The sequence below is a fragment of the Anopheles cruzii genome, chromosome 2 (genome assembly GCF_943734635.1).
Source record: "Anopheles cruzii chromosome 2, idAnoCruzAS_RS32_06, whole genome shotgun sequence".
Classification (NCBI taxonomy): Eukaryota; Metazoa; Arthropoda; class Insecta; order Diptera; family Culicidae; genus Anopheles; species Anopheles cruzii.
In genome coordinates this window covers 54,932,102-54,960,063 of record NC_069144.1, presented here as the reverse complement: position 1 = coordinate 54,960,063, position 27,962 = coordinate 54,932,102, and the positions used below count along the sequence as shown (strand labels likewise).

General features: G+C 51.5%; 1 protein-coding gene across 1 annotated transcript; it reads left to right on the top strand.

The window, feature by feature from the left end:
* The first annotated feature begins 609 nt into the window (after positions 1–609).
* LOC128268214 (uncharacterized) lies at positions 610–27,962 on the top strand. The gene is made up of 5 exons (XM_053005249.1): positions 610–885; positions 11,795–12,346; positions 25,011–25,234; positions 27,004–27,152; positions 27,361–27,962. Exons 1-5 carry the CDS (start codon positions 610–612, stop codon positions 27,960–27,962), a joined length of 1,803 nt encoding a protein of 600 aa, XP_052861209.1.

Below are 27,962 nucleotides of genomic sequence, written 5' to 3'. Positions count from 1 at the left end.
TCCCGGCCCGAAGATGATCCCGGCAGTGTCCGTGATCCGTGATGTGATGATGCTAGCGCAGTTGATGGTGCTGATCGTGTCGCAGGTGATGATGATGGTGGTGGAGAGCAAGTCACTAAAATCGTTCGTGTCGCAATCGCTACTAGTGCCAATGGTGAAAGTGTTCCAACAACAACAGCAGCAGCCACAGCAGCACCACCAATGTCCGCAGCAGCAGCAGCCACAGCAGCAGTTGTCTCCAGTAGTGCCGTGCAGTGTCAGTAGCGCGTGTGTCGCCCGCGTAAGTGCGGGCCGTCAGTGCGGACCATCAGTCCGACAGGTACAGGCGGAGCGCCAGTGTGCGGCGCGGCAGTAGAGCGACCGTCCAAGCGTCCCCCACCCGGCCACAGGAAGTAGCAGCAGCACCACCAGCCGCAGCAGCAGCAGCAGCAGCAACGGCAGCAGCAGTAGCAACAGAAGCGGCAGTGGCAAGCAACGGGACGGACGCTCGCGCACGGACGGTGGAGGAAGATGATGGGGCCATGAGCCCGAGCCCCGAGGTCGTCACGAGTCGCAAGCGCGTCTCAAGCGGGCCTGCACCATGCTAGCGCCGCCGAACCCGAGGTCAATATGCGGCCAGGACCCGGGCTGGTCGTGATGGCGCTTGCGTTTATTTCAGGGGCTCGGCGAGGCACCGGTCTACAGAGCAGCAGCAGCACCAGCGCCAGCAGCAGCAGCAGTGCCATTGAGAGTGGCAAGTTGGGCAAATTTGGAGAAGACAATACGGCAGCAGGAGCAGCTGGAGGTGGAGGTGGTGGAGGAGGCGGCGGACGGGGAGCACTATCGCGGATAAATCCGTGGCTTTCGGCGTGCGATCTGGAGCCCAACTCGGCACCGGATCTCCAGGTAGCGTATCCTCTCTCTGTTCCCGTGTTCCCCCTTTTCGTCCAAACCACCCCCCGACATATCCTAACGGGAAGCCAGGATCCTGGCCACCGGTGACATCATGGTCCCTCAAGGCGAGCAACTTCCTACGGGTTGCCAGGGACTCTGAAGCCAGTTCGTGGGTCGTTTATACGAAGTGATTAGGTGACTGCATGACTGTGTGTGTGTGTGTGTATTCCGGGATGACTTTCGTTTAGTGGTCCTGTCAAGTCCGTTGGGGAACCAATGCCTTTCGGGCACATCACAGTACATCCCATTCATCAATTATATAATAATAAAATTCAACCGAGACCAGCATCCTGCTCGCAGAGCGTGTCACAGAGAGGGAGAGAGAGATAGACGGATAGAGAGTGCGAGAGAGGGAAGTGGACACAGAAGGAGAGCGAGAGACAGATTCGTGGGATGCCAAACAAAAACCTGGACCGCGGTCTTCCACCAACACCATCAAAAAGGGCACAGGACCCACAGAAGTTACCCAAGAGATCTGGTGGAGCATGTTTCTCTCTCTCTCTCTCTGTTCGGCGCCCAGGTTCTCTCCCACGGCCTCTATACGCGGCCTGGAACTGTAATCTCATTCGCACAAGGAGCTCCGAAGGAAGACAAGCAAAAAAACGGGCGAAAATCGAAAGAAAAACACCATTGACTGCCCGCTCGAGCGTGCTGCTGCGCGAGGGGTATGGCGACTCTCTGTGGGTGTGCGTGTGTCGTGAAGGAGACCACCACCGACACACACGTGGGCACACGGGCGAGCCACAGTGGGGTTCCGATTCCGCACTTTCTACAACAAATTATGCTAATGTGCTCCTGGAGAGAGCGGGCTGCGAGTTGTGATTTGGTGGCGACCAACAACGGGGCCAACAGCCAGACATCCTCGCAAGGAGCGGATATGAGTTGTTGGCCGCATGCTGGTCCGTTTTCCGTGGGTATGTTTTTGGACCACAATCGGGAGCACGTTGATTGCTTTCATTGATTCTTGGCCAAAGGAAAAACATTCGCACGGACAGAGGATATCCACCCCGATTCGGACACTTTCGGGGCGGTTTGGGATACCGTTCCGAAGGGCGATACTTGGAATGGCCAACTGGCATCCACAAAGGTTGGGCAAGGGTTCTAAGCTTCATGGGTCTTCCTAGGAAGCTCTTACTTACCTTACTTACCTCAACTCTTAGACGCAAAACTAGAATGTGAAGGTTTTGGGAACTCGTTGATTTATTGGCCACTATTAGTCGGTTGACTTATTGTTTCTTTAGTTCTCCAAAGAATTAAGAGTTCTGGTCCTAGTTCGACCCTTTTCAATGCTGATAGCTAGAGAAGGTGATCCTGATACATTGTTGCTGTTATCAGATCTGATGCTATGTGATGTTATCTTGTTACATTGTTACATTGCAAGACTCCATACGGTCAGGGTGCGAACTGGAGATGTGTTCCACGAACTGGCTGTTATAGACAACCGGTTCGGTTATCAGTTATGTGTCTTACACAACAACCAGCGAAGAATCCCTCAGCGTCGGGCTGGTAACACCGATGGATTACCGCGAAGTAGCGCTGCACACCCGTTTCTAATGAAGTAAGCCAACCGATAAGAGGCACGCACTCCGTGGAGAAGTAGCTCCGACACTCCGCCCCACGCCACTGTGCCTTCGACCAGCAGCCGCGCGTGTATCGGAATTTGCGCTCAAGAACCAGCTCCCCACCATCCATGGGCTTATCCCATCAAACCCCGAGCCGACCTCGTCGTGTGCCCTTCTGGCAAACGTGATAAAAATGACTCCGGCCTACGCCTACGTTGGCGACGCGGACGTACCGGAGGACGGGCCCCGCGGGAGATGGATGGATTGATGCCATCTTCATCAACCATCGACCGCATGATCACCGGTACGTGAGATAAGCGGCCCCGATATTGGCCCGCGCCGTGGAGGACGTTCCAATCTTCGCGATTGGAGGGCTCCGGCTCCGGCAGCCACTCGAGGATGCGGGCCTTCACCATCACCACCATCATCATCATCACCACGCGCAGCATTACAACAGTGGAGGGTGTGAAAAAAGAACTCCCAACCACATCGGCCATACATCGGCCAGCCATTTTGAGAGCCACACCGAGAGTATGTGTGTGCAAGGGAGAGAGAGAGAGGGAAGATAATGAAAGAAAACCCCCCGTTCAAGGGGCCAACCCCCCCGACGTCCGCTCGGTGGGTGTGCGGGCTCCACAAAGTTCTAGGCCTCATCAGTCTTCTGAAGAGACGGCATTAGCATAGGACGATTTTATTGCTCAATTCATCCCTCCCGTTCAATGCGAGTGGTGGGGTCGGGAGGCCCTCTTTGACCTACCCTCCGAATCGATAAGACTCGTCTCTGGTCACCCCCCAGCGGCCGGAAATATCACTTTTTGCACTGAATCCCCCTCCCGGTGGAGGTCCTTTTTTGGGCGCGCGTGTTGTTGTTGTTGGTGTGACGGTCCAGCTTTCGTCCTTCGAAAGGTGGTTGCCCCACCGCGACCACGAATCATTAACATACAGCAGTGGCCGTGAGTGTCCCGTTCAGATCCGCACGCCCGGAGGTGAGTGATTCTGGCTCTCTCCCTGTTCCTGCTATTGTTTTCCCAGCAGCCATTGGGGAAAATTTGGGTTTTCCGTTACACAACCCACATCTCTTGGGCATCATTTGGGGTCGGTCGTGTCACGATGGCCATGCACGACTCGTACCAACCCGGGAGGGGGGGGCGGCTGCTAAATCTGGTCTCAATAAACACACACACTCGTAGCCACAGGGCTCCCGAGCTCAGCTGAGGCCATCCGGTCGTGTCACCAACACCAGCGCAGCCCATTCCGACGAGAGCGCGAGCAAAGTCCTTCCAAGGCTCACTCTCTTTCGCGAGTACAGCGAGAGAGACAGAGAGCGCGAGAGCAGGAGCAGGATACGCTGCCTTGACACACTTATACCCCGACCGACGGCGGCCGACGCTGCCTGCGTGTCCTAATCCGAGCCCATTCACAAACTATCCCTTCTTGGCAGGAAGGCGCTAACACCTCGAACGCCCTGGAAGCCGCCATTCAGCCGCGGGCGCGAAGATCGCACGGACCAACTTTTCCGGGGACCCACGACCCACTTGCGAGGTAGTTGTCAGACCTCGCCCTGGGGCCGTGGAGGTTTTATCCCATGTGGCAGCGGTCTTGTCTCGCCAATCTACCCTCTCGTCCGCCGTATTGATTTTAATTGACCACTCCGTTCGTTATTTGAAGCAAATGGCTTTATTTGAGCACATGTAATACATCCTATTCGAGAAATGTTCGGGGAACGATTTAATTGGCGTCATGGTTCCAACAGCGGGGAAGCTGAATGTCCTCATGGGACTAACGGGTGAGGATTTGCCCAAGTCCGACATGCTTAGGGAGAATAAACTAATAATCAACCAATTGAACCAATTTGGAAGCCCCAGTTCGATGCGCTACCCGTGAAGTGCTGCGACAAAAGACCTACCAATAGTTCCAATAGCTCTGAAATAAATTCAGTTTAATGAACATTTAGTTACTCGTTTTCAGAAGCAATATTTTGAAAATCGAGGGCTATGAGAGATTGTTAAAAAAAGAACTTAAATGAAATTGAACTCAGAAACTCGACGTTGAAACTAACGACCAACTAATAGACCTTTTTTGTTACCCTAAAAGGGCTTAAAGTGTTCTTATGTTTGTACATTTTTAGTTGTATAAAAGTACCCACAAATGCCGAATCTCGTCCCATTTATTTGTGGCATCCCTGCGTCGTAGGTTGCTTTGTGAATCAATCTTAAAGGAAAAAAGTTTTCAATCGCAAGTCGTTCCAGTTGAAGCGGCAACTCTTTTCGTTTATATCCATTAGAGAAGCCTACTGTGTTCATCGACTCTGAAAGCGTTTGACATTTATTTTTGTGTTACATTTTGTGTTATGTTTTGTGTGGTATATTTGATCCTAACAGTAGTTCTAGAATCAAGTTTTCACCAAACTATTGCTAGCCTTTTTCTCGGCTTCGTCTCCAAGAAGCATTAACCCAATTTGGAAGCATCTTAAATGTAACTGAGCAAAACTAGACAGGAATAAATTTTAGGTCAAAACTTAACGTATTCTTATATAGTACTAAGTTTTAACACAAATCTAAACCTACTTTATTTACAGTTTACCGATTAAATGGTCCCCAGAAAATGGAACTCAGAAATTCAATTATGTCTGATTTAAATGGAGTAATATTTATTTGTTGCGCCCCAAAATTTATCCGTAAAGGATAAAACACTTTGTCAGCAATCGTTTAACCACATCGACTTATCAGCAGTCAAAAGCTTATAACTTTATCATCCACTGAACTAAATGTGAAGAACTATAGTTATGAATCCAACGCATTATATCAAACCCTGCGTAACGAGTCACGGTGATTGCATAGCTTTGATCCACAACCATCAAACACTGGTTCGGAGTATTTTTCTCCCACTGCCGAGCACTGAAAACTTCGCACAGTTCCATCGTGCGCATGCAATGATCGTGCAACTTTGGTCACGCCGAAAGTTTCAGAAAGAAGACACATCATAACATCTTCGTTGCTTTGCTCTGGCTTTTCCGACACAATGGTTTTTGGTGGTTCGAACTCTCGACCGTCCGTCGAGCGTCGCGAGTTCGCTGTTACGAAACCCACAGCCCATCGATCCGCTGTGCGGCAGCGGCACGGCAACAGACGGACAAAAACCGACCGAACGGATACCGGTGAAGGGAAAACTTTCCAGTGTTTACCGGCGCAGCTCTGGTTCCTGCCCGACCCTACCTTTTCTTTTCCATTATTTCTAGCCTTTTCCGTTTCATTGCGCTCGATCACGAAGATTCCCTACACACTTATCACCCGTGGCCACCACCACCGTTCGCCGCTCTCGCTCACCCGCTCACCAACCTCACTCGCTCTGAAGTGGAAAACATTTTCCCGAGCACCCCCGAGAATCGAGAAACGAAGAAACTGGACGAATCCCCTGGCCGTGCCTCGGACGTTGGAGCATCTTCTTCGGCCCTCCCCATTCCCCTCCCGGCTTTGGAGCACTGTTTCTCCTGGCGTCCGGTTCCGGCCGCACGGCCGGCCGATTGTCCCTCTCTCTGTTTCTGACTTTTATTAATTGATCGGATCGATTCCGATCCGATTCCGGAGCCGCCCGCCCCGCAGTTGGCAGTGGGGGTTGTTCGTTTCCTATCGCTCCCATTTTATCGTCTTTCTCGCTCTCTCTCTCTCCCTCTCTCGGTCAGGCCATGAACCGGGGTCGGCAATCGTGTCCGTTTCGGGTCGCCATCTAAATGCCAGACCAGACCGGCAGTGGGGTAGCGCTCCGGTTCCACTATCGTTCCGGGCGTCCCATCGCAGACGGTGATTCGGGAGCTCTTGATAGAAACCGTGGCTAGAAGGGATCAGCCCTTCATTCGTTAATGTGTTGCAATGCTCTTTGTGATGGGCGCTTCGTTGGGGCGTCGGCGATGATTGATTCCCCTGATTCGACCATACGCCCGGGTTCGATTGGTTCCCGGGCCCCTCTCTCTTTCACCTCCACCTTCGCTCTCTCACTCTCGCGGCTCATGGCCTCAATTTTTCAAACACTCATCATAAACACGGACCGAGGTGGCTAAGGATTGCATTGACAGATCGACGATGGTGTGTTGCTGTCCGCTAGAAGGCCCCAGGGCCGGCCCGAGATGCGGGTTTTTGTCGATGTGGCAAATATTTGCCCCATCACCTCCGTGTCAGTGCGTGTGTGTGTGCGCTAAGTATGCTCGGCGACGAGAAATGACAAGTCCAGCGAGAGCGTTGGTACGGCCGCTGATGGTATCCGTTTCGCCGATGGTCCGGTCGAGGCCGGTCGAAGATACGAATCGGCCGCCCGTTCGCATTAGCCGCTTGCCGCTTTCCTTCCCGCTTCCGCCCGCCACATTGTGGTCCCTTTTTCGCAAACCCTCGTTCGGTGCGGTCGTTCCTTTCTCCGAACCCACGGCCCGCCGAGTGGATGGCGGAAGGAAGGTGCGAAACGGACCCGCATCGCGAAGGATTCGTCGAAAGAAGCACCGAAAACGAGGTGCCTCGGAATGGTACGGACGTCGATAGGGCGGACAGGGATAGGGCCACGGTTCCCGCGAAACCGTGTCGTGTCTGCGGTGGTGGGTAAACATGGAAATTTCACTCTCCGTCTGACAGCCAATTAAATTAATATCGTATCAAGAGTGGGGCCCTACAGGCCACCCATTTTCCGGGAGCTTCTCGGGTGCTGTTGTTGCCTGTGAGAGGTGGAAAAATTTAGAATAAATATCGACCGTGGTCTAAAATTAGGACCCCAATAATAATAAGGGAACCCCCCCCCCCCTGCCCGGTGGCCGTCGAGCTATGCTGTGGACCAAGTAATTCATATTTTAATCAAGGTGTGTCCCTCCTTTCTCGTGCCAAGCAGATGGTCTCTGTGACAATGAGTGTAGGGGATGATGGGTATTTTTGGTAGTGCCTGTGGGGATGTTATGATGAGGTTGCGCTACGGCATGATCATGCAAAACTGGCAACACTCGGATAGTGTTCCAAAATATGGAACCACTTATGTAACCTCCTGTATAGTATGTATGAGACTGTGTTGCTGGGGAGATCAAATCCGTAAACTTAACAGGTCCGAATAAGGACTTAATAAAATATTCATTTAATTTTGTTAAAAGAAAGTAATGCTGCAAAAAAACCTCAAGTCACTTGATAGGAAGAAAGGAACAACTAATGCCGCCTTTAGTCAGTTACTTTATTTAAAGTATTCATCTAAATTGCGTAACGTGTAATGTGAGAATTACGTGAAGGTCAAAATGGCATCCTGTACCGCAACTTCCTGAAGAATTAATTAGTCATAATCAAGTGGCATTTGAACCAACTCAGACGTGCATTGATTTCAAGAAGTTTGCCTTCATGCCGTTCTCTCGCGGCCCACTTTTGCCCGGTGGCCGGTCGTATGGAAAACCAACCAGATATCCTACCCGTCCATCATGCATTCCGGTTCCGTTTGACATCCCAATTCTCAGATCTGCTCCGATTGGCTCGTGACTGGACCGTAAAGAGGTGTATCAGATGTTGGCGTGCCCTGTTTTTTTTGTACTCCTTTGCGTGCCGCTCCAACTCCGGATCCAAGATCGGTTCGAGCCGGTACTGCACGGAGAAATTGTTCGGCCTGAATATTTATAGGATCTGCATGACGGGCCTGCCTGCCGGTCTTACGGCCCTGCACGGCGGCACGCATGTGTCGTTGATAGTATCGAATTTCGAAAATAGTCCTTCTCGTGTTCCCCCTTAGGGGCTCGCCGTAATCTCGGCGTACTCTCGGGGTGAGCTATGGAACGAATTGGTACAAATTATTCTTCAACCAAATCGAGCACCAGCCTGTGAAATATAGGTTCCAACTATGCTGCTCCGAAGGAGAGACCCGTAATTTTATTATTTTATTTCAATCTCAAAAGTTTGCTGTTCTATTTTCGAAGTTTCACAAAACTTTTCGCAACTGCACTCAGCATTGTGGACATTTTTAAAAGATATTGGAAAAATTTTCAAGGGTCACCCCTTGCTAGACTTCCGGAACAGCACACATGTGCGTTGTCCGTAGTGAATTAGAAAAACTCCACCGTGCGACTCTTCAAAACTTGTCAGCCAACCCTGTATAAGGGAAGTTGTCCCTGCACTGGACAGCACTGGAGCAGAAGCAGTCGAATTTGTCGATGCACCGTGTTGTTGCGTTCGTTGTCGTGTAACTCTTTAAAACATTTCGCCTGTCACGGTCCGCCCACGGTTGCCCTTGTAACATCCTCCAGCTCGGAAGCACTGCACTTGACTCGTCCGAAGCAGCGAAGAAGAACGTCCATCCTTGGAGCGCCCACCGGAGGAGCGCAGTAGATTGCCAACGTCAACTGCCACCACCAGGCCAGGCGTAGGTCGTCCTGGAAAGGAGCGAAGATTTGAAGGGGTAGGAAAAAAGAAAACACGCTCAAGTGCTCTCGGGGGCAATGAGACAACCACAGAGAGGGCCCCGAGCAACCCGAACCACCATCCACACACATACACACACACGTACACGCACACAGTCACGGCAGTAATTGACCTTCGATTTTATGGAGCTGGAAAATTTATTGAGTTTCCTCCGCTGGAGCCACAGCCACAACCTGCCCACACCCGATGGCCACAATGTTTTCCGATGTTGTGGACTCGCTTCCAGGAATGGCGAATAATGCGATGCTCTGTCGGTGGCGGGTTGGGTTTATCGGCTCGCTGACAAATTGGAGCCATGGAGCTCGCTGGACGAATCGGCTCCATCGCTTAACGAGTTCACTTCGTTCGTTAACTAAACTAAAGCATTGCCTTATGCTTAGAGTAAGCTTCAAACAGAACCGCAGAACGCGCGAACATTCAGTGCAAATGATCACCGATGGACCTTAATCAATGGCATCATATTGATCACATCATTCAAGAGAAGCAATTTATGCTCATAACGATCATAGGAGAGCTTGCGATCATCTCGAACACTGTAAACAAAGGGGGTTGGCACGGGGCCAACAATCCCGCCAGTAAAAACACAACGGAAAGCAGTTAAAACAGTTAAATTGAACCCATAATGGTTGCAGTAAAACGTTGAGTAACTGTACTGCAATCAGAAGTAGCACAGGACAGGAACGGATCGATCGATCGGATTTACCCTAATCTAATCTCTATGGGCATTGCATCCAATTTGTTTTGGCATAATTATGTTCTTCCTCCTGAGGGATTTCCGATGCTTTTCGAAGCGAACGATATTGACGACAGCTCGTCGGATCGGTGGTCGAAACCCGCAACGCTGAGGATCGCTCGGCAACTATTGCCTTTTCCCTTTCGCCCACCCGGCCCGGTCTAGCCTGGCGAGGGATGCTTGGAATGTTATGCTGGCCCACCGAACGGCGCATCCGCACCGTGTTCCTGTCCTGTGCGCGTGAGTGGCCCATAAATCGACGCGACCGCTCGGTCGCTCAGCTCAACCTCGTGGCGTCGATGGGCGATAAAAATAGACCACCCGCAATCATGCTCCACCCCACACGACGGCCACCCCACAAACTCGCCCACTCGCCGCCTGGCCGCTGACCGATAAGATTCGATAACCGATTCGTCATCGTCTTCGTCGATTCGCCGACCGCGGTCTCCTGTCCGAATCGACTCATAACCGGAAAAATCCAGCGTCCGCAGCGCGTTTCCGGACAAATCCAGCCCAAACCACAAGTGGCTCGGGGTGAAGCGAACCCCCGGCGGCCGACGGCGGCGTTCTAGTATTTTGCCGCTACCGGGTCGACGCATTGACGGTTATTTATTTGCATTATGCTGCGCATGCGAGACTGCCCACTTCGGCAGCCGCCCTTTGGCCTCCGAATTTTCCGGATGCAAACGGACGAAAGTGAAGAAAAAGAAATACTTCATCTCCTTCGTTTCGAAACGTCCGGAAGGTTGTTCGCTTAAAGTGGCCATTAAAATGTTTCCACAGACCCAACGGCACAGGCCACACATCACCGGGGTGGATCACCCCGGTCGGATCATCGTTTGCGGATCAGGTCAGCTTCGGGGCGGGCGGACCGGGGTGCCCCGCACCATTATTCGGCATGACAATGGAATTTGTGTGATGAGGGAATCCGTTGGCTCCGTTTCCGGGGCCGTGAAAAGCGAAATGCGAAGTGTGCTAACATTTTTTTCCAGCCAAACCCCGCGGTCTCGTCTTCCGCCTCCCAGGCGACCCCGACCACTTCTTAGTCGGGTGTGAAAGCCGCTGGGAGGTGGCACCACCCTGGTGGCCGCTTGGGAAAACACGCGAGTGAAGCCGCGAGCCGAGCTGTTTATTTATCCAAGACGCTCCGGCGTGAGGCAAAAGTTTATTGGTGAGCGATGGAAATGAAAACGCTCCCGCCCGATGGGGCCAACGCCTTCGGGGTGAGCAGAACAGGCAGAATTTTCCACGTCGAAGGAGCGCTCCCTGGTGCGGCCCCGGAACAGTTCCCATGCAATTGTTTGTCTCTAAGTCTGCGTGTGTGTGGAGTGCTGGCTAATGAAAACATCAGACAGTCCAGATAGATGAATTATGGTTATGGAAACCCGACCCTCCCTCCCTTGGCCACCCGCCACCTTCTCCGGTGCAGCCTCAGCCTGGTGATCGCGAAGGCGAAATGCCGGCGAAGCCGATTCGGCTGGCGGATTTTTCTCTCGTTCGCTTCACTTCAAGTTTGTTTTCGACGATCGTAATCGATCAGGAAGTGTTCGGAAATGTCCGAGCGAGGCCGATGGTGGACGGTGGGCGGCTACCATCAAACACTCTAACGCCAACATCCGGCGGAACCCGGTCGGGCCCGGTCAGATAAGAACAAATAAATTAAAACTTCATTGAAGTTCCGGCGCCGGCACATGACACGCCGGTCGTTAGCTTCGCGGTTCTGGTTCGGGCTTTCTTTTCTACCTTCTCTGCGGGAGATAAATTCCTTTCGTTGGTTTGGGTCGGCGAAAACGTCTTCGGGCAGGAACACACATAATGGTGCCACGCTGACGACGGCGAGCCCTGAACACACGATCAAAGAGTTGGCCGAGTGTAACATGCATCGGAAGAGAGATTAAATCCCTTTCTGTTTACAATTGCTAATCAAAGGTTCCAATTGGGAATGTTTGTGCCTTTTTGTTGAACGCGCTAATTGTTGAATCATCAAATGGATTATGTTTAACGAATATTTACTAACTGTGCGCTTTCTTCCGCTTAAACTCCTTCGTTTGATTCCTTCCCATTCCCACCCATTCATCCTGTGACGCTCAACCAATTGAATTGACCCTAACGTGTCGCCATCTCTTCTGTTTTCGCAGGGTCAATGTTCAGCCAGTACACTGCCCGTGGCCTGGATAGACGAAGGTCCTGGACCACCGCGGTGTCCACCGCCGTGTGAACATTTTCATACACATGCTAAATCTAATAATAATAATAATAAAAATAATAATATGAATAATAATAATAATAATAATATTAATAATAAAGCTAGCGGTAAGTCATACAATATTGATAATACTAACTATAACATGGAGAACCGGTTAAATGATAAACGACAGTGCCTTGACTATTTGGGCGATAATGACGAGTTAAGTCCAGCACAAATTTGTAAAAAATCGTCACAAAGTATTGAGACCAAGCTGAAAACCTTACGTTTAAGACATTGTTGTGAGCGTACCGTTGGCAGTGCTTTACACAACGCGGCCCACGCCGAGGTGCTGGGCGGTGGGGCGCCGTGCTCCGCCCGGCTGCTCGAGCTCCTGGAGACGGACGCGCTGGCGGCACGGATCACATGCGAATTTACCGAGGTGCTGATACGGTACGACTGCGGACAACCGTACTCCATCATCCACCACTGTGAGGATTGTAAGGTAAGTGCACGCGTTTCTTCTATCAGAATGTCCCTTTGAGCCGTAGCGTTCGAAGCTTTCAATATAACCTCATAAGAAGTACTCAATTAGGTTCAGTTCAAGCTATAAAAGTTGGATCCTGTTAAATGAATTTATTTAGGCCAATCATTGGGCCATGCAATCATTGATATCGATTATGTTTATTAATATTAATATACGATTATTAAAGAGCGGCTCCTAATGCCATATCAGTTTGTGATGCTCTCATTATTCTGAGCTAAATATTAATCGCCTACTGTGGATGGTGTGCTCCTCAATGTTGCCGTTGGTCTGGGACGGCCATGAGCAAATGATTGATGTTTCGTCGCTATGGTAGTATGGTGAAGACTGAGGCCATTCCAACAAATTTCAATATTACATTTTCAAATGAGCAGCAACAAGAATGTTTTTAAGCTGCAAAACCATTCAACCACAACCAACGGCCGGTGCGGATTGTTCATTAGTCGAACAGGATACATTCCGTTGAAAATTTCGTTCGTCGAATAGACGTTCGATAATTTCCCCAACAAACGTCACGCACGAATCGTATTCTGGTTCCGCTGCCATCCTCGCAATGACGGTGGCCTCGCTTGAAAAGGGTGTTATTGTGGGACGACGCTGACCGCACGCGCCGCGCCGCTTGTTGTTCGCGGTGCCCCGCGGAACAGAGCATAAACGGTTTTGGGCCACACGGTCTGCTACAATGTTGGCCTCGCCTTCGTCGGCGTCGCCTGTTTGCGACTCTCGAAATCATCACGATCATCACGAGTCGGTAATGAGGGCCAAACCGCGTTATGATGGAGCAGATGGTGCCGGTCGAGGTCACACGGTGACCAAGGTGATGATGACGATGGCGGCACAAAACACACCGAGAATCGGTTTGAGCTTCGCCAAGTTTTACGATTCCTGCGCCATGATTCCGGGTCCCACCCAGGGTTGGGTGGCCCGGAAATGAGCAAACCGGAAGCTCGGGCTCAGGCTCGGAATGGAAACGGAGGACACATGAAACCAAGCGACCGGACTCGGACATTGTCTCGGAGGAATTCGGCCGGGCTGAAGATAACCGCTACCGGTACCCGGCCCGTTTGTCGAAACTGGGCCAACACATACCGGACCGTCCGCTGTGTGTGTGTGGGTGTGGGTGCAAATATTAGCGCAATGCAGATGAAATGAAAAATGATCCTTAATCGGTCGCCGGCGGTTGCGACAAACCGACGATGGGCCAGCGGGCAGCTTGAGGTTATCCCCGGGCTTGGTTGCTTGATGGTTGGCAAATTATCATATCTCCACCGTGCCCTTCGTCCCCCCGACCGGGAACGAGGGTTGCAGGGCCACCACCGCCCCCGGGGGCCGTAATTACTGCTAATGTTTCAATGACTACTTGTGCACCGTCGCGCGCTCTCATTGGCGCTACGCCGTTTGTGTTATGCTGGAGGGGCATTTTGAAGAGCCTCAAGTTCAAGTGAGGCTACGCCGGAACTTTCACAACATCATGTGCGCGCTCTCCCTCTCTGTCTCTCTCTCTTTTTCTCTCCGCTTGAGGACAAAAATGTTTGAAGTAGAAACAATTAAAACTATTAGCCCAACCACGCCTGTCCTTTGCGTTGTTTGGCAACGTGGTTAGGGGGCGCCCGTACGGGACCGTCAAAACGATGACGATGATGATCCCGAGGGGCTGATGATAATGGGCATTGCGGTGAATCGCAATAGGAAACGAACGCGGTTGTGTAATCTGCTCATTCTTCGTCGTCGTCGCCCTCATTGAGCTGGACATCTGTCTACTGAGTCTACCGAGCTGCATCCAATGCTTGCCTTTGTGTTTCCAAAACTCAAAAGTGCATCTTCAGTGCACCAGTTCACGGACCCTCCGGTGCCGCACCAATTGCTGGGTAAAACAAGTTTGAAGCACTTTGCCCGGCGCTCGACTCGAAAGAACTTTCGGTGAACAGAAGATAGGCGTTTTTCTTTTTTGGACAGTCTGTACTTCAATCAGCCCAAAATCACGCTGCCACACCGTACCAACTACGGCTACCAACGGAACGTGATACTTTTACCCGTGACAATACATTGTCTGATCCGTGCGCGGTCCTTCTGAAGGACAAAGAAATGTTTCATTTGTTTTCGCCCACGATTACGGCCAACACCGCGACGGATGCAACTCAGCCGGCAGCGGAGGGATTGACAGGAAATTGATTTTAATAATAGATTTGACAACGATGCCACTCCATCAGAGAGAAAACCAGAGCGTGGTGGGCCGATAGGGCCCGGCCCGCAAGGATGCACGTGGCTTCAGCCGAATCCCGGTGGCGGTGGGACCCGGTGGGAGCGTCAGTATCTGGGGCGGGTCAGCTGATTCAATTACTCCACAAGGCCACAGCCGAACGGCAATATTGTTGCCCAAATGGCCCTGTTGCAACACGAAACCCCCTGAACACCGAACGAAATCCCGCAGCCCAGCAGCTTTCAATTAGCGCCGATCTATTAGCGAATCGTGCATTAATAAGGAATTATCGTGCGGTTGACGCTCGCCGCAACAAGCTACCGACCCGCAGGGAGTTTGTCTATTTTTAGGTGTTGCCTACTTTCCCACTTTCGGCAGTTTTGTCTCCGTCAACTGGAACTGGTGGAGGCGCCTGGTGTTCCGTCCGCCGCTAATGGAGGCGCCTGGTGGCCTTTTCGAACAGAAAACAAGTTGAATGGCTTGACAGTAGCTCAAGATACGCGGAGGAAGCGTGTAAATGGTAGAACTACGAGCTTGCGGGTCGTATACGACAAGGCAAAACGTAGCAACATTATTTGCTATGTGCCGTAAATATCGCATTCCTTGGATCCGGCGGATTCCGGCCCACGATCTTTCCGCATTCCAGTCCGGGTAGCAGGAGCACTACCTAGACTCGAAGATACACAAACACAATTCCGGGTACTGCAGCGGAACCAGCCATCAAGAGGTTGTGATCTGCGCCAGGGCGTACGAGAAGGCGTTTGGTGATTCCTAACCTCAAAAGGTTAACCTCAAAAGCGTTTCGAGAGTAGGACGGACGCCGCTAGCGGAGTGAGCACCGACACCGACGTAATTGCCACGAAAATATCGTTCTTATGTTTCCATTTCATAACGCCGAAAATTACCATATCCGGACTAACCCGGTTTGGTGGCAAACCTTTTCTGGCCCACCTAAACAAACACCGATCTTTCGGACCGAACACCGAAACTGATGCCATTGTGACATCCTTTTGCGCACGATGCTCGATGCTACGGTTGGCGGCTGGCTCACGTTTTTCCATTTGACAATCGCACCGCTGCTGCTGGTGGCATGCATCAGTTTAAAGCGGATTTCGCGGAGCATTAACGATCCGCCGCCTTAAAGCCGCCGCAGCGAAGTGGCGTATGCGAAAAAGGGAACGCTTAAACGGATTTTCCGGCCTCACGCTCCCAGCAACGTGCTCCCGCGGGGTTGCGGACGGCACCGTGGCCGCTGTGGCAACAATAACGCAACAAATTGGATCGATCGGGATCACAGCGGCCTGCCCGCAAGCCTGCCATTCCGCAAGCGACTGCAAAACCTACACCCGGTGCCCGGTGTCACCAAACACTGATGGCAGTGCACCGTGGCAGAACCGAAGACCTCCAAAACGGGGCCACAACCTCGCTTCGTTTTCCGCTTTCGAGTGGGGCATTGATTTCACATAAATCTTGTTACGACCCTCTCCTAGCCCATAAACCTGCCAATCTCGATGGTCACCGGTGTCACCAACCGGGAATCGGGCGGCCCTCCCTAGGGGTGGAAGGCAAAATAGAGCAACTCCGGACGAACCGGGCACGTCAAGCATGGTGGCGGCGGCGGTGGCGGCAACATGGTAAACTGTGTCATCCCGTCCACCGTGGACCACCGTGCGCCATATGTCACTAATTAAAGGGCCGGGACGAAGTGTTAACAATGCTCCGGAGGGGGCCTCGCCCGATGTTTACAATCAATTTTACGACTGTTGATTTGGGGTGTGATTTTTTTCTCGCTTTCCGTGTCCCATCACCCGTTATTGAATCCACCAGCAATGGGTCATAAAACAGTGGAATTTCCCGTTTGTTGGTGGACGGGGACGGCTACGCTCTCCGTGGTGAAGGCTGGATTAAGCGAGAAGATGTGGTATAAAGTATCCTACGGGAACGGTGCAAGGTTCTGGTGTAGTCACCATTAACCTCGCCTGGAATAGGATACTGCAAACGAGACTCATTGTGGGTGTAACGAAGTCTAACTCCAACATATCGCATTCCGATCTCGGTCAGACAGTTCAATTCGAACAGGACGTGACGCGTTATTTAAATCCAACCAAGGTAATGTTCCAAAACAATGAAAACACATCGTTGTTTTGTTGTTCGATGTAAATAGCCATCAAAACAAATGTTTATAGTACCGAATTCGGGGATTAGAGTTGAGTTGTTATGAAGTTATGAAAGCTGCTAACCGCATGAATTTTTAATTATCCTGTACACAATTACTCATTAAAGTGGCCAATTGATGACTTCTTTCCGGTTAGTAAGTGGTGTTTGAGATAATGGGAGCTTGAAGAAGCAAACTGCATTCGACACGACTCACTTTACTGTCAAATTCATCGGCACAATTTCAACACCAACACTCTAACCCCAGCCTACTTCGGAACTACATAAAACGGAACACATTTTCGGTAAGGTCAAATGAAACACAAAACGCGCTCGGAAAATAGTTTCCATAGGATAGGGGGCAAACTTTCCAACCACCGTTCCCGTTCGGACACTGCGAAAACGTGATGACCCGCGTCCCAGCGGCACCCGGATAATTGGGTGGCAATTAGCAAAAATGGGCCGAAACGGCCCCGGGTTCGCCTAGCACCGTAGTGCGGTGCAGGGTACTGTCTCGTGGCCTCTCTTGGCCAATAATTATTATCCACGACGCCGAACGAACGGGATGATGGACACACATACAGTACACTGCGGCGTGCAACGTCCCACGGTTCGGTGGAGATTTTCCGAGCCAAAAATCATCAATCCAACCCACAGACCCCCCGAGCGCCGACGTAGGCCGGTTGGTTGACCTTCGTCGGTGAAGGATCCGCATCAATCAACATGGAAGCATTCCGGCCACCATCAAGTGAATCACGCTCGCGATCGGATCGTCGTGGGGATCGACGGGGCGTGATGGGTGCCGCCGATTGGGGGTTGATGCGCATTTGCATATCCGCGCAAAATCGGCCGATGATGAATGCTATTTCGGTGCCAAATGGGCCGATAGTTGCACACCGTGAGTGACAGCTTCCACTCGTGTCACGTCGCCGTGATTCGCTTATGGTGGTGGAATTTTGGTCGTCCCCACCGAAGTTGAATGTTGATAAAAAGACACGAAGAGTACGTGTTTATTGTACCAATTGCCACGCTCAATTATTCTCAGAGCATTGGCATTGTCTTTCTCATAATTCGTTTACGAGAGGTTGAACAATGCAACAAAAGGTTTTATTGTACAACTCGAAAGGACTAATGAATATGCTTACTGATGAAGGTGCAACACTAAATTATGTCTTGTACTTGATCGAATTATATTCTTTTCTAGCGGAAGTAAATTATACATTTAATTTACATTTACATTAAATTACTATTTGAGCATTCGCTTTGAAGCTTGTTTGTGAACCTGAATTTCCCTTAAATGTTCCCAAAACACCATAAAAAATGGATTGAATTTGTTGCCGAATCGAGTGGCTAGAATCAGCTGCATGTTGCAGGAATCCTGTTGCAGGATTGAGGAACCTCAATGCTGGCCAATGGCCGCCATCACCGGTGAAGGGTCGCGCTGAAACCGGAAAGAGATTCATCATCCGTCCACCAAACTGAAGATGGCCTGCCCTTTCGCATTCACCGCAACCCCCGTCCCGGCCCCTTTGGCCGTGCACGTTGCCAAAAATGTTTGATTGACACAATTTTTGCCACCTCACCCGGCTGGCGGGGTGTTATTTTTACCACCCAACCGCGACCAGACGCCGCAAGGGGGAAAGACATTTTTCTTCGGCCCATTCGAACACAACAAGCAGCAACGGCGAAAAAGGGCCACAAAATTGCGAAAGCAAAATCCATTTTCGAGCAAAGTGAGCTACAATTTCGGCACACACACACACACACTCAAACACAATTTCGGAGAGTGTGTCCGAGTCGGTCGGAACCTCCTGCGTTGCATTCGCGTCTGCTGTCGGTGCAGATCCGGTGCACTCTCGATCCACCATGCACCTCTCGGTGTTCGCGTTAAAGGGGGCTACCGAGGGCCTCGGACGGTTGGTTGGCTGCATAGAATAAATATTTTCGATAATAATTTCTTCGGTTCTCGACGCTTTTGCGGCTGCTGCGGCGAAGGAGGCTGCGGCGTGTGAGTGTAGCGCGGCGGCTACTTCACCTCACGAGCCCTCGATACGCAAGCCACTGGGATCCACATCTAGGTCACAGCACTCGAACCGGGCGGTGGGGGACCTGGTGGTGTAATTCAGTTTTCGGCGGGGATGGCTGGTGGCTGAATAAAGGATGAGCGGCACTCGGATTCGTTCTGGGTCCGCTGCTCACGCGCCGCGCCAGCACTGCGCGTTGTTCCGCTCTTTATCCTTTCTCGCTTCCGGTGCGGTGCCGATAGTTTTTGTTTCCAAGTGTGTTCGCGCGGCTGTGTGAGTGTGTCTGATAACGGGCGACTGTGTCAGTGAGGCAAGAGTTGCTTCTCCCTCACGCACCCACACCCACAACACTCTTGTGCAGTCGGGTCGAGCCAAACAGGACGACGTGTCGGGCGATCACGTAGAGACCATCCATCTGAAGCATTTCAAGCAAGAGGCAGCCCACTGGAGAGAGAAAGAGTGAGAGAGAGACAGAGAGAGAGAGAGAGAGAGTCTTCACCGTCGTCGTCGTTGTTCCGAGTCGTCCCGGTTATTGTTGTATCTGGGTCAGGCGAAAAGAAGAAACGAAAGAAACAGCGTTAGAGCAGCGAGCAGAGTGCTCTTACGCGAAAGACATAGTTGCCGGGTGGTGGGGGCCACAGTCGAAGAAAACCCGCTTCGACCCGCGGCCGGAAGGACGGCGGCTGCACGGCACGACGTCTCGTGGGTGGCAAGCCAAAAGCGAAGGAAAAGCAGCGCGCAGCACAAATGTAACAAAATGTCAAAATGAAAAAGGTGCAAAGCGTCACCACACACATCCTTTCGGTGCTCCGGCAGTGCCGTTTGAATTGTTTGTGACAACCGAGGATAAATCAAATCCGCCACGAAAAAGAGAAGAAAAAAAGGAAAAACCCCAAATGGGTTTCGCTCGGTCTGGAGTGGGCCCCGTGGAGCGGTAACAATGGGCCTGGGCTGACTAAGAAAACCTCGCACCCGGTGTTGGATTTCGAGACGGATGAACAATGTATTAAAAACATTACAAAAATTCCAAAACACTCCAGCAAGCGAGCAGGAGCAGGTTGGTGGGATGTTCCGGTTGAAAGATGCTGCGTTCGGATGGGATTTGAAGTGTTTAATCGATTGTTTAATTGTTTGTGAGGTGGTTTTCCAATTTTCCCATTTGCTTTGCTCCACGTTTTGGGATCCGATTCGAGCAGTTGTACCGGTTCGTAGCTCGATCATAGTAGTGCGTACCTTTTCGACATTGCTTTGGGCTCGTGAACCGGTTTATAACCGGTTGAAAAACGGTTCCCATCGGGCCCATTAGCGAACCCTGACCGATCCGTAGACAAGTTGTCGGCATTTCCATCGTGTCACGCATTCGAAACCAATATCGTAGATGGTGCAAACTAATCGGAGCGACGAACATCGGCCCCGTTCCATGCCGTTGGCTACCCGTACATTGTTGTGCACCCAGCCCAGCCGTTTATCGTCCTGCGCATTTGGTGAGGAGATTGAGTTTGTGTTGTTTTGGCTCGCTCGCCCCACAAATGGGGCCATAAATCATCAACCGCTTTACCAATAACAACCGCGGCGCACGGCGCGTTGTTGCACGAACCTTGGCCCTGGCTTTCATATAATTAGCTTAACGCTTGCTCCGCTCATGACATCGTCGTCGTCGTCGCCGTCGTCGCGGTCGCCGATTGTGCATCGATGACGTGACAAAATGGCACAAATCTGCACTGCGACGGCCACGACGACGACGCCGACAAGAATCCGTTCAAGCGTTCAGCCGACCAATCGTCGTAAACTTTGCTCTACTTAATTCGCAAACAACCTTAGAACGAACGGGGTCCCATCGACGAGAACACGACTTTGTACAGTTTGTGTTGCTGCGGCGTCCAATAGATATTGGTCCGTTCCACCGGCAGTTATAAGTGCGGTCCCCGTTCCGAGGTTTAATTGTCTAGAAAGTTTCCGGGCCACGGTGGTACCGTAGTGTCCCGGGCAACCATCTTCGTGCCGTGGGTGCGTTCCGGTGCGACAAAGAACCCCTGCGGTCGGTGATGCTCGGCATCCGCTTGAGTCGAAGCAGGGAACGCACCATAAATCGCACCGCCCGGTATCCGTTCTGATCTCTCTCTCATTCAGACGGGGTGGCCAGAGGGGGCGCGCAAATAATGATGATGGTCCATTTGGGTGATCCGGACCCCGGATACCTGGGGCCTTTCCGGTTCCTGTCTGCCGGTATTGTCATGTTGGTGTCATGCGGAAAGAAAAAAACAACAAAATGGTTTCGCTGTTTTCCCATGCACGAGCCGTCAAACGGTGCGACCCTTTATCGTGGCCGCCTTTGGGGGGGGGGGGGGGGGGGATGGGCGACAGGTACACACGCATTTCAGACGCCGCATACGGCCAGGGCGGACTTCCTTGAAGGACCACCATCAATCGACTCACGGTCGCCCGCTGTGTAATGGTGTCCTCCGGCGCACCGGCGCACGACGCAACCACCGACGGCTTGACATGGCCCGATGAAAAATGGATCCCTTAAAATGGGATCAATCTGTGCTGGAGGATGAGCAAAAAAAAGGCAAATTTATGCCATCCGCCGCCATTCCAATCGCACCGCATTTTATGGCGTTTGCTGCGTAAAGCAAAAACTTACGGCAACCGAAGCCTCAAACACAGGAGGCAGCAGCAGCAATTAGTAACAACACGCCTTAAATCGTAAACAGTTTTCGAGGCACATGTCGCCAGTGACTTCCGGTAACATTGACGGAATTTTCATTGTAATTCGCTCATTACCGAAAAGAACTAGAACCGGATTAGTCACTGTTTCGCAAGGAAGGAAGATCCGTCGCGGTTTTCTCTCGCTCTCGCTCTCTCTCGCTCTCGAAATGATATAACAGACCCGCACACGGGACACCCGACGGCGTTCCGATTGTCTGTCAACGGGGGCCGCCGCGAGTGTATTGGTGCCTGTGCGGAACTATGCGCAATAGAGTTCAGCAGGTTCGCAGCGACGGTAACCAAGCCGATGTGGCTGATGTGCACACATCATCATCACCATCATCACCATCATCAGCAGCAGCACCGTCATCAACCGCTCAGGGCAATGATGGGACCAGCGCTGATTCATTGATGTTTTTATTGGCCTCGGCGTGAGCGCGGATGTTTGGGGAGTTTTCAACCCAAAACTATGAACTCGTTAGGCACGTTTTACGAGAAAATTGTGTTCTAACATTTCTTAACAGTTCCCAGAGTAACCACAAGCAATGATCAATGTTTATTGCATTCAACATCGAAATCATCGTTTGTTATAGAATTGAATGGTCCTATCGTCAGTCGAATTGGTTCCCTTTTCCGATAATTGCCGTCGATAACAGATTTCAGGGGGGTGGTTTCGGGAAAACCCTTATTGAGGATCAGATAACCCAGGTCCCAGGAAAGTGAAGCCTGCTAGCGACAGGTCTGAAAGTTGCAGGCCAAAGATGTATCATGTTTCTGGACCGCTGCTGCTGGCAACTGCGGCAACGGCACGGTCACCGGACCGCTCACGAGCGACGGTTTTCCCGTGTGCTCTCCACCGCATTCCAACTGGGAAAACTTGGGGAGGCTAATAGCCACCAGAACCAACAAATTACGTACCAACACTAGCGTGGGGCTCTCAGCTCCTACACACGCAGGTTCGCAGGGGCGCTTGTCCTGGCTGGTGACAGAATAACAGGGACACACACGCGCAAGGACTCGGCGGCCTTGGCCAGCGCGCACTCATTCGCTCTTGGTCTCGTGCTTCTCTCTCTCTCCCTCGGTATCTCTCTCACTCCTCTCCTCTCTCTCTCTGTCTTTCTCTCGCTAGTCTCGGTAGGCCATTAGAAGGTGCAGTTCCGGAGTGAAGCAATTTTTCATCCAAATTTGCTCGACACGACACGGGCCAACGTGTGTGTGTGTGAAGGATTTTGACAGGACTTCCACTCCGGGAGTCTACTGAGTCGAAGGCGACGATTTGTAAATACATTGCCACAGCAGGGGCTCACACCGAAATGAAGAGTATTTATGGGGTTAATTTAAAAGCACGGGAGCGTTAGTGTGTGCGTGCGCCTGGGAAAGTGTGCTCCCGACGGGCCACCTTCGTTGGAGCCCCCCTCCGCACGAACGAGTGAAAGAGCGCGCGGCAGCGGGATAGAGCAAGAGGCACTGTGCCACTTTTGGGATGAATGAGTTCACGACAGACCCAGCTCTGGCTGTCTCCGAGCCCAGCGCCTTGCTGGGGTGACCCGAACCGAATGCTGCCCATGGCCCAGGTGGTCGGCTGGGTCGAAAAGTTGTGTTTGTTGAAGGTTGGAGCACCATTTAGCCTGACTCGACAATAGTTTATCGAAGCTTTCGTCCTAACCAAGCTGGCCGTCGTGCATTCTGGCTCCAGTTTGCAGTCACACTTCCGGGTGCGGAAATGATGTGGTCGGGACACGGGTGAGCGGGACCCAGCTCAGCCCCAGCCCTCGGAGGCCACACACACGCGCTGCTGCCGAGTGACAGATGCAAGCTGTTGCGAAACTTAGTTACTGTTACGTAACTTCGAGCGCTGTCGATGAGATGGTTGGCGCAGAGAAACCGTTACATAGACGCGTTGCTACATCATCTCAATGGTGCACGGTTTGGGCCGTCCGCTGGTAGAGGGGTGGTCGGTTGGCAAGCGAAGGCACATTAGGGGTGCTAGTTATGTCATGCCGTTCGGGTAAACTTAACGCCAAAAGGAGCGAAAATATTTCAAACTTTGCGAGACTTTATTTATACGCTTATGGGTAAGTTAAATAATAAGTTAACAGAAAGGCGATTTGTCATACTAATTAATAGGCGATACGTAATTGATAAGCAATTCGAGGCTATAACCGGAAACTGTCTACTCAAAGTCGCCGAGGGGATTCTCCCATCATTGGCTTCGCGACTCCTCGGCGGTACGCACTACCGACATTTATTGCTCATTAGCTTCGTCGTAACAGTATCCTGGGAGCCATTCGGAGAGCATAAACCAATCGCAACCATTGCAATGATCCAAATGTGCTGTCCAAAGAGCCCTCAACAGTCGTATCAGTGGCTATTGGAGACAGTTGGCTCTCTTTCTCGCACGGCACACATAAACCCCCGTTTGGCTGGTTGGCAGGCAAAAGGGCTTCTTCATTATGCGTTTCGTAAGTTTAGTTGATTACGTACCGACCGAACGCCCGTGCCCCAGGAATGGTTGGTTGGAGGGGAAGCAAGCAATCCACTCGGTCGTTCCAGCTTACAATCCGTTGCGACTTTTCGTCACCCTCCTGGTTCGCCGTTGCGCCTTTTCTTTCGCTGGGAACTACGGCGGCGGCCATAAAAAAGAACGCTCCAGTCGCGCTACATAAGAAACCGGCACTACACGAAGACACCGGCCTCTTAAAGTGTGTTCTTTGCTTCCGCTACAAGGGGTCCGTTTTTAAGTCCTGCTAGCTCGGGCAGCTTTATGAGGTTTGGCCTCCTGTACACACGACCGACCTATTACACTGTGAAGTAGCGACTTCCGGGAACTTTAATGACCGAAACTTATGGGCCAACCAGAACCAGCGCGAACACGAACACGGCCTTTTATTTTTGCTTCGTACTTTAACCTTTCGCTGGGGTGTGCATGCCAAAGGGCTAACGGTCACGAAGGGCTTAGGAAGTTTTAGTGCGGTGCAATGTTCAGTGCTGCAGATATTATGTTGAACGAACGAGCCAAAGGATTTGCCGTGCGCTGTTTGCACTGTTCGACGCTGTCCGACGCGAACCTGTGGCTTAAACGGTGCTGCCCTCTCATTGTGCTGCGGTGGTGACGGAGAAGCACCGCTACTTGAATACTACTTTAAATTCGTACGGTTTGTTGGACACGGCTCGCAGCTCGGGCAGCGGAAAATGAGTTGGAACAAAGATTACATAAGAAAGCTTTTCTAAATGACCCTCAAACGGGCTTTAAATAATGCATTTAGCGGTAAAACATCTATCGCCAGTATCTTTTCTTAGCAATAATGGAGCTGTACCTGCTATTGCATACCTTTAGGCGCACACATTTTTAGACGATTTCGAAGCGATAGAACGGCTAGATTAAAAATATGTGCATTCTTTTATTTGGTTTGTTCGTTTGGCCGTCGGTCTTTCTTCTTAAATAGCTATGTATTCACCGGAAACTAAAGCATGTTTTACCACGAAAATAACTTAGTTGACTCACCTTATTCATTTGTTTCTGTTCACTTTCTTACAGGAGGCATATCGAAGGTGGGGCTGCAGCGTTTTTATACCGTACTTCGCGTCGGGGGACGACATCGAAAGTGTTAACAATAAAACCGGTAATCGAGACAGTGACCGAGCAACCCAGGGTAAATCGAACGCCAACCACGTGGATGCCGCGAACAAGCAGACTGAACCGAATTTGAATGATGCGAACAAACAGCAGCTAGTAAAAAATATATCAATCACTATAAAAAGGTAAGCGCAAGTGGCTGAGGAAGCGCCACGAGGCACCGATAAACTGTTTTCAGGGGCTCTGAAGTGACTGCATAGTGTACAGTGCCATCGAAGCTCGTGAATCGGTGCACCTTTAGTGCCCTCGCTGTTTTCCGTTTCCGTAAGATGAATCAGTTAACAGGCTGCTAAAATCAATCAATCAACCAAACGTCTCCCATCGGGCTGTGCTTTTTACGATCGACGACTGTCGACAGTCGAAATCGCACGCTTTGAATGGTCCGCTTCGAACGGATCGTTTCCCCCTGAAATGAAGGACAAACTGCAGGAACGGGTGGACAGCACGGGCTCTGCTACGGGCCACTATTTTCACTGCCTTCCTAATTCTCTCAACTGAACCCCGGGGCTGGGTCTCTCGAGTCGCATCGGGAACACTTTTAACACGAGCGTTCGTTGCTCGTTTGCCCGTCAGTCGCCCGAAAACCGCCGGCTGAACGTTGTGAATAAATAATTCGGAACCATTTCATTCGGGAGTTTCGAAAGCCGTTCGGTCGGCTGGCCACAAACCGCTAGCTGCTGCTAGGGAAAGAGCTAGACACACGAGTAAAAGAGAAAGAAAGAGAGAGAGTGCGACCGAAAGCCGAAAGGTGGAACACAAGAATGTTGTGGAAGTCGGCACACTAGAGCCACTTTGGCTGCCGAGTTCGTTCGTTGGATTGGAAAAATCTTCAACACACTTCATCCGAGTCCGAGTCAATCAAAGGAAAGTGAGCGGCAAGAGTTTTGTGGTAAAGATTTTTCCCCGAGAATCAGGAAAAGAAGGTGTAGGAAAACGGAACACCCCGAGAAGCCTGAGCTACACGGCCGTTCCTCGTCCAAAAACCGGTGCAGCCAGTAAAGCGAAACCCTGATGGATCGCTGGGCAGACAGGCTAATTGATTAGCTAAATGGATGCACATCAGGGCAAATCGACAAAAGTTACACCCTCTTCACCGTTCGCCGGCACCGACGTCGGTGCATAATATATGGGGACAGATTAATAATCGCTCAAACTTCTTCTTCCCGGACCATCGGCCCTATCTTCGCTCGAGCAAGACGAATTAACACGGCGTGAAGGGCCACATCCTTTAGCACGTCGTCGTCGTCTTCGTAGTCGTCGTCGTAATCGGGAGCGAACGATTGATCGGGGCTTGAGCATCAGTCTCGGGGAGATTACCTCTTCTTTTCTGTGCCCGGTGCGGGGTTTTTTGCCCCACCGAACCTTCGAATCCGGGCCGGGGCAAAAGAGCGCCACCAGGCGTCTCCATCGGGTTACGGGTGGAAAATAAAAACTCCCCACGGAGCAAAACACAAACACCAACAAACTAAGGGCACACACACTAACCGCCGGGCAGTTGGATAGACTCGCTGCCGTGAGGCAGCGGCCGACATGAGAACTCCAAGTCCGTCGGAAACGGATAAGTTTTGCAATGAAAATAACCTATCGAAGATAGAGAATGGAGAAAAAAACGGACAGGAAGAAGGCAAGTGAACAGAGCAGTGAACAGAAACACGAGTGACACACGAAAAAATTGTCAGCTTTCGGAAACTTCACAAAGGTTAAAAAAATGGCAAACATCTGACACAAGGGCTGGAAGTTGAGCGGGTTTTTGTTAGGGACAGCTCACGAACTGAGTGTGTTTGAGGAATTTTCAGTGGTACTATCCGACCACGCGCTCTCCAGACGTTCTCCCTTTGTCACATCGTTAGATACGCTTTGGTTTTTGGCTCACTTTATCCTTCTTGTCTTTCAGCGCACGCCGAAAAACGCAACGAGTACGAGTACGACCGTGTCTAAATGTATGCCAAACCGTAGAGCAGAAGTGCCCGTATATGCTCCCGGGGGACCGAGCGCCAGCCTACCCGACGCAGTACGCCGGTGAGCCGACGTTTCTTTGCCGAGGTAAGTAGCCCCCTTATTGGTGGCCGTCAGGTCAGCTCCAGGATTCAAGACGAGTGTGCCAATTGCATTCGAAGAAACATCAGCACCAGCTCAACGAAATTTTGTAAAACACACCTGCTATTATTGTTAATGCTTTTGTTAATAATGACCGTGCCAAAAATTGAAAATATGACACCTCGTCTAATACCGTCTTTTTGCTCCGTGCCAGATCTAAACATCGAAGAGACAGGAGAGCAGCTGCGCAAATCGAACAACGGTCCGACGGGGTGCTGCTACGATTACTGTGGGATGAACCCGGCCACGGGACTGTGTGCCCGCTGTGATCCGCTCCACGGTGAGGTGCATTCGAACGATACCGATCTGACCGACAGCAGTGAACCGCCAACGATATCAGCCGCGTGCCCGAGCATAACGAGCACGACGCCGAGCTCCTCCCTGTCCGAACAGTGCCGGTTGGCGCAGTCCGGCATCAGCTCCACGGTGGCTACCACACCGGCGACGGCCATCAGCAGCAGCACCAGCACCACCATCATCCCGAAGGGCGTAACTAGCGCCAGACCGAGCACTGCGCCCACCACTACAATCATGCCGACGGCGAGCAGTACGGCCAGGGCGATGTCGTCGTCATCGGCAGCAAGCACTTCCGCCTGGCGTGCCCTTGCCGCACTGCTAAGGACCCTGTGCGCTCTGGTGACGGTCTACCGGACGCACTCCGCCCACTGGTGGATTGTCCTCGTGGCGATGCTGACCATCGGTACCGAGTTGGTCACCTGTACGAAGCAGCTGGTGCACCTGTTCGTCATGTTATAG